The 11,289-nt window shown below is 37.2% G+C and overlaps 1 protein-coding gene across 1 annotated transcript; it reads right to left on the bottom strand.

Annotated features, from left to right (window-relative positions):
- Positions 1-2,079: 2,079 nt before the first annotated feature.
- Positions 2,080-3,835, bottom strand: LOC111986209 (uncharacterized). The gene is made up of 2 exons (XM_024017835.2): positions 2,466-3,835; positions 2,080-2,348 (listed from the first exon to the last, which is right to left on the bottom strand). Exons 1-2 carry the CDS (start codon positions 3,710-3,712, stop codon positions 2,300-2,302), a joined length of 1,296 nt encoding a protein of 431 aa, XP_023873603.2. The 5' UTR covers positions 3,713-3,835; the 3' UTR covers positions 2,080-2,299.
- Positions 3,836-11,289: the final 7,454 nt, after the last annotated feature.

The following is an 11,289-nucleotide window of genomic DNA, read 5'->3' as shown; positions in this document are numbered from 1 at the left end:
CGTTTTTTCAACAACAAATAGCGCCATTACTTTTGAAATTTGAGGGCTAATTTCGCTCGAGCAAACTTCAAGAATCAAGAATGTATTTTAACTAAAAATTCAAAACATGATGCTATTATCATGGGACACAAAAGTCCCACATAATGGTTCGAGTCATCGTATGTAAAATTCAAACGCTTGCTTAAGTACTACAATTATTGATTCAAGGGTGCCCCAAAACAAGGAAGAAAACAACTGGGGGAAAACAAGGTGAACAGATAGTTGTCCATAAACAATACATAATTAAACTACTACATAAAGATAACTTCGAATTCATTTCAATGTAGCCTTAATGATTTTAACTAAGCCAAGAAGTTCAATTCCTTCATTAGGGGCTATATAATTACACAACCACAAGTTTAAGTACTTAATCAAGGACTTTCTAATTGCACAAAATACGGAATACAAACAGCAAAAGCAAAGCGTTTGTCCCACATACATATAACATATAATAACCATCCTTGAAATTGCAACCCTTTCATGAACAAGAACACTCATCCCTTTAAACAAAAAACTTTTTTAAAAAATACTACATAAATCAAATGCAAGAAAAATCAATTATAATGAATATTTAAACACATACCAGGATAATCAAGCAGCTCATCCCATCAAAAATAACATTTTAGTTAATCCAATGCATCAATGATGGTAATTAGTTTGTAATTATTATAAGAATCTTAAACTACAATCTCTACAAGGTGTCAATATTTTTGACAGCATCAATACTATCGTATGATTAGTTTTGGTCTAACAAGAAATAAATATGATGGGTAATACTTACACCAAAATGTTCTTACTAAATTTATAATTTCAAATAAGAAAGCAACATGAATCAATATATCATATTTAACTAAATAACCACGTAAAACATGGGGCAAAAATCATGGAGAAGCATCTAAGCCAAAGCAAAAATTGCGTGCTAGTCCAGTGTACATTTTGTTCAGCCTATAACCTTTCTTTTTTCTTTTAAAAAAAAATGGGAAAGGAAAACTTTCTAAAGAAAAGTCTTTTGGCCTCACCTCTAAAGAAAAGTCTTTGGGATCCAATGGGTCATGCCAGGTTTAGTGGAGAGTTTGGTGTTTTGTTGGAGTAATTGGCTGTGGAAATTTTCTTCGAACATATGGAATATGGTTCCTGGCTGTTTGATGTGGGTTATTTGGATGAAAAGAAATCGGCACTCTTTTGGGGCTAAAGAGAAATCGCTTGTTCAGTTACAAGCTCTATGCCAAAGAACTCTTTTTGATTGGGCTAGGTGCTGGGGTTCTTCAAATTGTTCTTCTATTTTGGAGTTTCTTACTTCCCTTATGATCCAGCCAACATCAACGAATCCGTATTATTTTCCACCTTTAGCTATGATCTCATTTTATCAATGAAAATTCTTCCTAGACCTTTTGTAAGGATTGATTTGTTTGAAAGATGAAATGTTTTAGCTAGTTCACATAAGATCTACACTAGATCTCAATAATCCTTACAAAAACAAATACTTCTTTGATACTTGTTTTGATCCGCGCTAGATCTAAGCTATCTTCAGTACATGAATAAAAAAATAAATAAAATAAATAAAAAATCTTCTTTGCTCCTAGTTTTGTTCCGTATCAACTGATGTTCATGTTCTTGTACTCATCTAGACTAAGTGCGGGACCCCTATACCCATGCAAATTATGTAGTCCTATAACACCATAACCCTAACCATTTGCTTACACAAGCTGCTCAATTCAGAAATCTTAATCAATCCTAAATCATCACCTTCATAAACCCTAAAAACGCATAACCAAAAGAAAAATATAGAAAGATAACTTTTTTTAGATATAAATAAGAATCATAATCCATTAGAAGTAGAGCATCTAGACCCCTATCACTACATCAAGAAAATGTTGACATTTGCTGCACTGATTTCTTTGCTTTGTAAACTGCCTCCTACAAGTGAAACTTACGACCAAATATGTGTTTAAACCTTTTTTTTTTGGGTTAACGATTGATAATTTGGATTCTAACACTCAATATTCATATTTTATAAAGAAAATTTGGGTAGTCGCAAGGGATTAAAAAAATTAACACCAAAACAACTAGAAAAGGGGCAAGTACAAGATCAGGAAAATTACATAATTACACAATACTAAGAAAGCCTTAATCAAAGAGATCATATAACATATAACATAGAGTTGAGTCCTTCATCTATGTTCCAATACTGCAGGATTGAATAAAGATAACCTTTTTTTAGTACTCTGAGCAAACCCCTATCTTCAATGATCTTTGGTCGTTACACTTCCTCTGTTGTCTCCTTCTTTGGTGGTTGAGTTCCACGATTGCTGCAAGTTTTACAGGGACACATAAATGGTAAGCAATTCCTACATTAAAGGGCAAAAGATGATAGCTAGCCAGAATTAAATGTTTATGTGAGAGAAGAGGCTTGTTCGGAAACCTACATAATCATGCAGTCCAACAGATCTATTCTCTTATCCAGCGAGTATTTCTGAACGGAAACAGTAGAATAAAGAAGAGGCTTTTTCGGGAAACAATTGTGGCCAATAAATGCAGAAAGATCAATCACGATACAATAAAGAAAAAATACTCGATCGCGTGACCTGACGGAGTGCAACAAAAGGCAGAATTTGTGATCGGCTAAGTGAAGAAAACCAGGATCAGTCCAGATGAAACTTTCAGAATACCCTAAAAATGCTCCAGCGTTGAAATCTTTGTAAGCCCAGGATTTCGATTTTAAATCAAACCCAAAGATAGTCACAGTGGATAAATTCCTTGCCTCCCGAAATACGATGGATGCCCAATAGGCCTTAGTACCATCCACAACTACAGCTCTTCCACATTGAATAGTTGAGTTAACCACCACTGGATACTGAAACCAGGTTTCCCATGTAGAAGACAAAACATCGTATTTTAAAAAAACAGGTTCGTTTTTACCTTCACTATTATCAACCACCACAATCGCGTGTTTGTCTCCCTCCAACTCCACATGAGCGTAAATAATGCATTCGAACTTGCTGGTATAAGAAGGTGGGTTTGGTAGGCTTTTCCAGGTTTCCAAAATGGGGTCATAAACCTCCATCCATCCACGGCCAGAGGAACGATCTTCGGGTATGGGTTCGTAACCTTCTAAACCACCAAAAACATAGAGCTTACCGTCTACAACAATGGTCTGAGGGTCTTTTCTGCGGTTTCTCATGGGCTTAGCAAGCTGCTTCCAACCCATATCAGGACACGTAAGGTCAAGGGTCCAGACAAACCTACTGGGCATAAGGATTTCATTCAGATGGATGTCGATGTCGAAATAATCGCCGCCTCTAGCTTCTGCAGATTCAGACCTAAGGAGTTCTTCATCGCCACCAACAGAATACAGATGGTTGTTTAGCAGTGCTAAGTATCTAGTGGCTTGAGGTCCCTTGAAAGTGGTTTCAGAAAGCGGACCGAGATTCTTTGGGGTGAACTTGCTGATATCCCCCACCCGTGGTCCATGAATTAACGATCTGAGAGGAGCAGAAGGACGTGAGATAACATATGAAATAGGAGTACGGGCTTCATTGTCTGGGACCTTAATGGTATAACACTTCACTTCATCGACATCTTTTTGCGAACAGATACAGATCTCATATTCACCATCAAGATCATCTAACCTCCCCGAACCTTTCCCTTCCGCCACCCCCTCCATAGAATCCATAGATGTTTTTTTTTCTTCCTTTTTTTTTTCTTTAAGATATATATATAGTCAAAGGGAATGGACTTGGGAATTTGGATTAGGGTTCAGAATTGGGGATGACAGATTCACACGGATTGCGAGTACTTATAAGAGCATTCACATCAACTCATTTATAAGTGTGTATAATAAAAAAAATGCTCAAATTTACACATTTTAGTTCAAAAACAGCTCACATCAGTCCGGTTATACTTGTGTAAAATCTTCTAAAATTATCCCCGAGCTACAGTACCCGTGTAAATTTACACGGGTACTGTAGCTCATGTATTTAATTTTTTAATGATTTTTTCTCTCTCCTCTCTAACTAAACCAAATCCAAAAAGACCCACAAAAACATTCCACTCAAATAACAAATACACTGAAACTAATACCAAATGCAACACAATAAGAACAAAGGTGCAGACACACACACACATGGGTCCTCGGATTGGTTGCTGGAGCTCGTGGGTCGGCCGGTGAAGCATGGAGCGTGGATCAGCCGGTAAAGAAAGGATCTGGGTCGCCGGAGCTCGTGGGTCTCGCTTGATCGGAGCTCGTGGGTAGGCCGGTGAAGCGTGGAGCATGGATCGGTGCTTGTGGAGGGTGGATCGGCCGGTGAACAAAGGTTTTGGGTCGCCGGAGCTCGTGGGTATCGCTTGATCGGAGCGTGGAGCGTGGAGCATGGAGCGATCTGGATCGGCCGGTGAGAGAAGGAATGAGACGATCTCCGGTGAGAGACGGAATGAGACGATCGCCGGTGAGAGAAGGAATGAGACGATCGCCGGTGAGAGAAGGAATGAATCGTCCGGTGAGAAAAGGAAGAAAAGAGAGAAGAAATGAGAGAAAGAAGAAAAGAGAGAGAGAGAGAGAGAGAGAGAGAGAGAGAGAGTTGATCAGTACAAAAGAGAGAGAGAGAGAGGGCGCGTATATATGTGGATGGAGTTGGTTGACGAAAATAATAAAAAAATGGTGTAGAGTGAATATTTTATTGAAATATGTTGTAAAATAAATGATCTGATGTGGGTGTTTTGTAAAAGTGGTAGTGTAAAATAGAAAGATGAGGTTTTTTCGTGTAAAATAGACAAAAAATTTAGATGAGCCGATGTGAATGCTCTAAGGATCCAAAAATACAATCCGAACCGTGTAGTCCAACTCCGTCTAAAAAAGTTTTTTTTTTTTTTTTTAAAAGGTCCTAAGTCCGGTTTACCGTTTGCGTGGACGGGGTCTTTTGAGTCCACTTTACTTTGCACCAGGGGCGTCCACCCAGGCCCGAACCCGACCCAACCAATCAGGCCTGACCGGAACTGACACACCCGTGATGGATCCGAGACCTCTGGTGGGTTGGCAACGAGTTACAGAACCCAAAAACCGACTCCAGCTGGTCAGTTGGCAAGTTCTCTCCTTTAAAACCTGCCTCAACTAACCCGATCAGAGTCTTACTAAAATCTGGCGAAACACGAATTTTTCAGCAGGATTTTTATCAAAATACTTTAGATTTTTATGAGATTTGTGTCAGATTTTGGGAGATATCACTGAATCTAGTGAGATCTCGACCAAATCTGGTAGAAATCTCACCAGATCTAACGAGATCTCCAATGGATTTGGTGAATTTTTGCCTGAAATCAACTATTTTGGCCTGATTTTTCACTATGGATGGTTTCAACCGAATCGACTGTTTTCCGATGCAAATCTGACTGCTCTAACCTAACTCCCTTGCCAATCAGCAGCAAGTCAAAACTTCCTCCACCCAATTCTGTCGGGTTGGTCCCGAGTTGGGCACATATCCGACCAGTGGATACCCCTACTTTACACTTTACACATGGTATCAACAAAGTCTCGATGTCTTTGGTCCAATCCGATTTTTGACCAATTTTAAGGGTTTTATTGGACTTGACTGATAACCAATTCTTGTTGAAATAGTCAAATCAGCCCATCCAGTTTGATTTTTAAAATAATGAGTAAGTGGGTTAACAACCTAGTCTTTTCTTTTCTTTAGAGCATTCACATCTGATTTTGTAAAAATATATCTATTTTACACTTTAACGTTCTATTTGTTTTGATGTAAAGTATTTTCAATAAAATTATTGTCAAATGTAAAATATTTTCAGTCAAAGGAAAAACTAAAGGCAAAAACTGGAAAATATTTTACACTTAAAAAATTGGTAAAATATTTTACACTTTCTTCTCACCCTCACTCCCCGACACTTTTTCCCAATTTCTACCCCTCTCTTACTTTCTTCTCGCACAACCCATCTTGCTCAAGGAAGCCTTTCTCTCTCTCACGATCATAGTGGCTCATCAGTTCCTCTTTCACACTTCCCTCAATGAAGCCCAAGGTTGCCAACACCACCACCAAGCCACCGCGAACCACCACTTGGGGTGGCTCTCACTTTCATGTTTCTCTCTCTACCTCAGTTTCTCCCTCTCTCCCTACTCGTGCTTGCTGAAGCTGAAACCCAAGAGACCCATACCACCATTGATGGCAGCAGAGCACAACAATGCCACCACAAACGGTGGCCACCGTTCTCTCTCTCTCTCTCTTCTTATTTTGGATTTTATGGGGGTTTGGTGATTGGGTTTCCTTTTGGGTTGTTAGGATCTGAAGTTTTCAGCTTGGGTTTGAAAATCAAGAGTTTGGGCATGGTAGTTTGTAGATCTATGGGTTTGGGTGTGTGCTCTGTTGAAAGTTTTTGTTTTGATTTGGTTTTTGGGTTTTCAAGCAAAAGATGGTTTATTGAATGAGCATTTTCAGGTTGTGCTTTTAGGATTTGTTGTTTGTGGAACTGATGTATGTGTTGATGTGGATATGCATATTCTTGGGTGGTCATTAAAGTGGTGGGTGTGGTGATCAGTGGATTGGTGCTTGGCTTTGATGGGTGGTTTGATTTGTGCATTTTCATTTTCATAACATTATAAAATGAAAATATTTTCAATAAAATATTTTACAACGAAACAAATGAAGCATAAAACACAACTTTATCTATTTTATCAACTCAGTTAACAATTCTTTAAAAAAAAAAAAAAAACTCATTTAACAATACACTCAACATCTTAATTCTTATTTTTACATACAGCCGAATAAAATAATATAAACTATCTAATAAAATAAATAAAAATGAGAGAGAAAAAGATGTATGATAGAAGTGAATAAAAAAAATTATACAACCATGCTTTACTAGTTGGTATATTTACTAACCTAAGTGTGCCATAACCCTTTGAAAAATTCATTACCAGTTACAAACTCTGTACGGTTTTAGACCCCTTAAACAACCAGATTGCGTAGCCTAGATTAATTAGCCAAGTTGTTACTTAGTCAAATTAAGCAATTCTAGGTTAAAACAATCCATACAATCATATCAAGAATATAAAGCAGCGGAAAATAAATAACACAAGATATGATCACCCAGGAAATCACACGGTAAAAACCTGGGGAGGATTTGACCCACCGATCCTCAAGGCTAACCTGAATTCACTATGAAAGAATTGAAGTTCATACAAAAGGACTACAAGCTCCCCGCTCGACTTCCTAATGCTACCCACCAGTAGAACTTCCTGACACGACCACGCGCAGGCTCCGAATCCACGGACTACTTCTTTCTTGAATTCCTTACAAACTCCACAAGGCTAAAAGCTGTGGCACTATGCTTACCAATGCCACCAACTCCAACACTCTCAAAGTCCTAATAAGAGCATTAGTATCAAGGGATTCAAAAAAGTTCTTATTTTACACCCTTAAAACCTATTTTATCTATTATATCATCTCATTTTATAACTCACCCAATGTCCTAGTTTCTATTTTTACATACAACTCATTAAATAATATAAACTATAACAACAAATAATATAAACAAATCAATTCTCTCGTCTCCTTTATCTTTTTTTTATTCTTTCTCTCTCTTCCTTTCTATCTTTTTTTTTTTTTTCCCACTTTGCTACTGCCTACTAGAGAGTCTTCCTCTCCTCTCCGTGCTCCCAACAACCAAACCCATTCATACCACAAGCCCAACAACCAAATCCATCCCTAGCAAAATCAACTAAATCTATCTGTACCATAATCAATAAGAATCCATACCCGAAATAACCACGACGAAATCCCAACAAACCCATTCCAAAATCACCCAAAACCAACTAAAAAAAAATTACAGCAAACCCAAATTAGATAACCCAAAACCACTGAACCCACCGCCGTCGCACCACCACAACACCCAGCGCTGCCAACAGCCACCTACAACTAAAACTTAGCCACCATCGAAAAACCAAAATCAACCAACAAAATTAATTGTTGATCCATACTATTGAAACGCAAAACCAACCAAAAACCCAACCACACCATCAAAACCTAAGCCAAAATACCCTATCTCCACACCGATTCAACCCAAGCTAAGATACCCATAGCCTACAACCAATTCAACCCAAGCCCCAACTGATTCAAGCCACGGCTCCATTTCTCTCCACATTGACCACCACTAGAACTGAAACCCAAAAGACTGAAGAGGGAGAGACAATTAAAACCCAAACCCAATCTCCATCGTGACCCATAACTTAACATTTCTTTCCTTCTTTCTGCATATTCTAAGTCCACAAATGCTCTCTAATCAATCATAAACAACCCTCTTCTCCACTAAAGACTTAGCCTTACCATTATTTTCCCCATTTTACTATAAACTTACGCACCTACTCACTCAAAATAGCCCACACATACTCCACATATATATTCCATAAGAATTTTGGTTCAACATCTGCTGCACTGAGCTAAAATCTCTCTCTCCCTTCATATCATGCCAAATAACCCATTTCTTCTCACCATGGAATCATTGGTCTTCACTTCTTCTTCTTCTTTTTCCATTGAAGGGTATAATGTGTTTGTAACAATGGAATTCTTCTCACATATTGATGTAGTAGTAGCAAAAAGTGCCCTAAACTATTTTGATTGAGACACACAAAGACTTTTTGAAGTGAACACCTTCTTAAAATTGTTCAATAATTAATTGCTGGACCATTAATTTAATTTTACCCCAGAGAATTTTATTTTCGTGCATTGTTGTTACATGACTACTAATTTATTAATTAACTATAACAAAGTGATTTATTGGGCCTCAGTATTGTTTTTGTTAAGGTGTAGCCTTTATTTCTTGCTTGGATAAGCTTATCATTATACCAAAAGCCTTTGGGTATCATCTCAAAGCCCAACGTTGAGTTTCGGCTTGGCCTCCCCCATATTTTATTTGAGAACATCAATTTCCTCATCAACACCATCCATGATCCAAACTCACTGCTAGATTTTTTTATACCTAAATCTTCAATTTGGCACCTAGGTGCACCTAGGGCCACCACCATGCCACCAACGATCTAAGCACCATGTAGCCTTGGGATTGGTATTTAAAGAACTTTGTTGGCTGCGAGACTTTGTGATTAGGATTAGGGTTTGCGATTGGGGGATTCGATTGTAAGGGCTTTGCTAAACAGTTGTTGGTCTCCATCTCGCCTTCTTTGATTGATATCGTTGTTATTTGTGCGGAGATAGTTGGTCACCTTTTAAAATTTGCTTCAAATATTTTATTTTATTGTTAGTTGTTATGAGACTATTGATTTCAAAATTAGGTAAATTGCAATCTATTGAACCATGACTAGTTAGGCAATGTAAAAAATTTTGCCATATATGCAATATTTTCATAACAAACTTTTAGATAATAAGTTGGTAATGAAAGGCAAAAAAAGTAATTTAAATTTTGACCAAAATTAAAATTAATAATAATTTATTATCTAAGATTTATTGCAAAAATATTACGTAGACAACATTAATCTTTAAATGTTGTTGATTATATTATCAATGATGCATATTTCTAAGAAGGGGTGAAAGACTAATGAATTTATTTTAATATAAATGCAACAAATCATTTATCAGTTCTGCACATTTAGTAAAAACAAAAAATCCTTTAAGAAATAATTTAAGTTTAGTAAATTTAACCCAAAAAAAAAATTAAGTTTAGTAAAACCACAAAAGATAAATACGATAGAGACATTTAAAAAAGATCTAAATAAATATGGTTCCGAAATAAAAATATTCATAATTGCATTCGAAATTTTTATCAACCCAGATATTCAATGAACTTTAGATATTCAATGAACTTTTATTCATCTACTAGTCAATGAACCTAGAGTTTTCATTTGATGATTACTAGCATTTGAGACATGTTAAAGATGAGAATATATCAAATTGTTTCATATCTTTTTGCGTTTTATTAATAGGTCTGAAATCTGAATAAACTTTTTTTTTTCTTCTTCAGGATTTTAATGCTTGTTTCTATAATATCTATTGCGCAAATTTGTTGCTTTCAAAAGTTGTGGAAAAATTGGATAGTGTTGAATTATTTACTTGTATCCGTATCTATCTTTTCAGAAAAAAAGAAAAAAAGAAAAAAAAAAGGGGGTTTGGAATGGGATTGGTTTGAATTTTCAAAGTCAGACAACAGTACTTACGGTATTTGGGCAACGGAAGAGATAGAGAAGGCGCGGGGGTTTGAGAGAGAGAGAAATTATTAATATTTCTTTGTCAATCAGAATTGCTGCTCTCTGCCCTAGACAGACGCAGACACAGGCTGTAGCTGTGCTCTCAAATCAATATAGCAGTGAATAGTAATTATTGTACTGCCATCCATTAATTCCTTCTGCCGATCACATGCACTAGCAATAAACAACAAAGCTGTGTCTGTGCTTATCCATTGCCCATTGCCTTCTTCTCAAATAATATATATATATATATATATATATATCCTTTGCCACTATTCCTACACCCCTAACACAAACCCATTAGCTCATCATTTATAGCTTCAATCAGGAAATTTACATTAATTCAAGCCCAACCAAATATGATAAAATAGGTGCAAATATGTTCCTCAAAAATAGGTGTAAATATAAGATCTTTTAGACGAACTACATTTAGTTTTTTTTCCCCTAGAGAATCGAACTTTTATCAGTAATTGTGACATACATCTAATACATTTTTTTCTTGCACATTAATAACACCCACAGACAATCTCAAGAACATATCCTTTTTTAAGTATCCACTTCCAATGTTTTAGAGTATAGACGAAACAGTTAAATTCACACATGATTAATGATTTACAAGAGAAAACTTCTGTGGGGCAAGGAAAGTGTGCAGCCTTGGCCCGCTCCAAACCAGGCCCAAATGGCCCAATCCGAGAAGGGATGATTATCCAGGACAAATTTGTGGAGAAAACTCCTTTGGATCCACGCCGAGGACCCCCTTGTCCTCGGCGTACTGAGGATAACTATAAAGTGGGAGGGGGGGGGGACAAATCTAAAGCGAGTTGTCACCTCAATACTTAATACACTCACCTAACCCTTCTGGCCGCATTAATGGGGATGCAACCCCCGAGCAGGGCTACATCGATCAGGTTGAACCACTTGAGCACAGATATGACCTCTTATGGGACAAGCAGCCAGAGAAGAGGCCAATGAGCGATCAACAGAAGGAGGGGGAGAGTAATATATAAGTGATACGAGCAAAGTAAAAGGGGGGGGGGGGGGGGGGGGAGAGA

This window comes from Quercus suber, unplaced genomic scaffold (assembly GCF_002906115.3).
Source record: "Quercus suber isolate HL8 unplaced genomic scaffold, Cork oak 2.0 scaffold_400, whole genome shotgun sequence".
NCBI classification, from domain to species: Eukaryota; Viridiplantae; Streptophyta; class Magnoliopsida; order Fagales; family Fagaceae; genus Quercus; species Quercus suber.
The sequence above is the reverse complement of the archived record's forward strand: the minus strand, read 5'-3'. Positions and strand labels throughout refer to the sequence as shown.

Bases quoted from the DNA above. Each gene is read 5' to 3' on its own strand.
- LOC111986209 (XM_024017835.2), bottom strand. From the start codon at position 3,712: ATGGATTCTATGGAGGGGGTGGCGGAAGGGAAAGGTTCGGGGAGGTTA. The intron at 2,349-2,465 runs GTAGGTTTCCGA...TAAAACTTGCAG, and splicing joins CTGTTGGACTGCATGATTAT to CAATCGTGGAACTCAACCAC.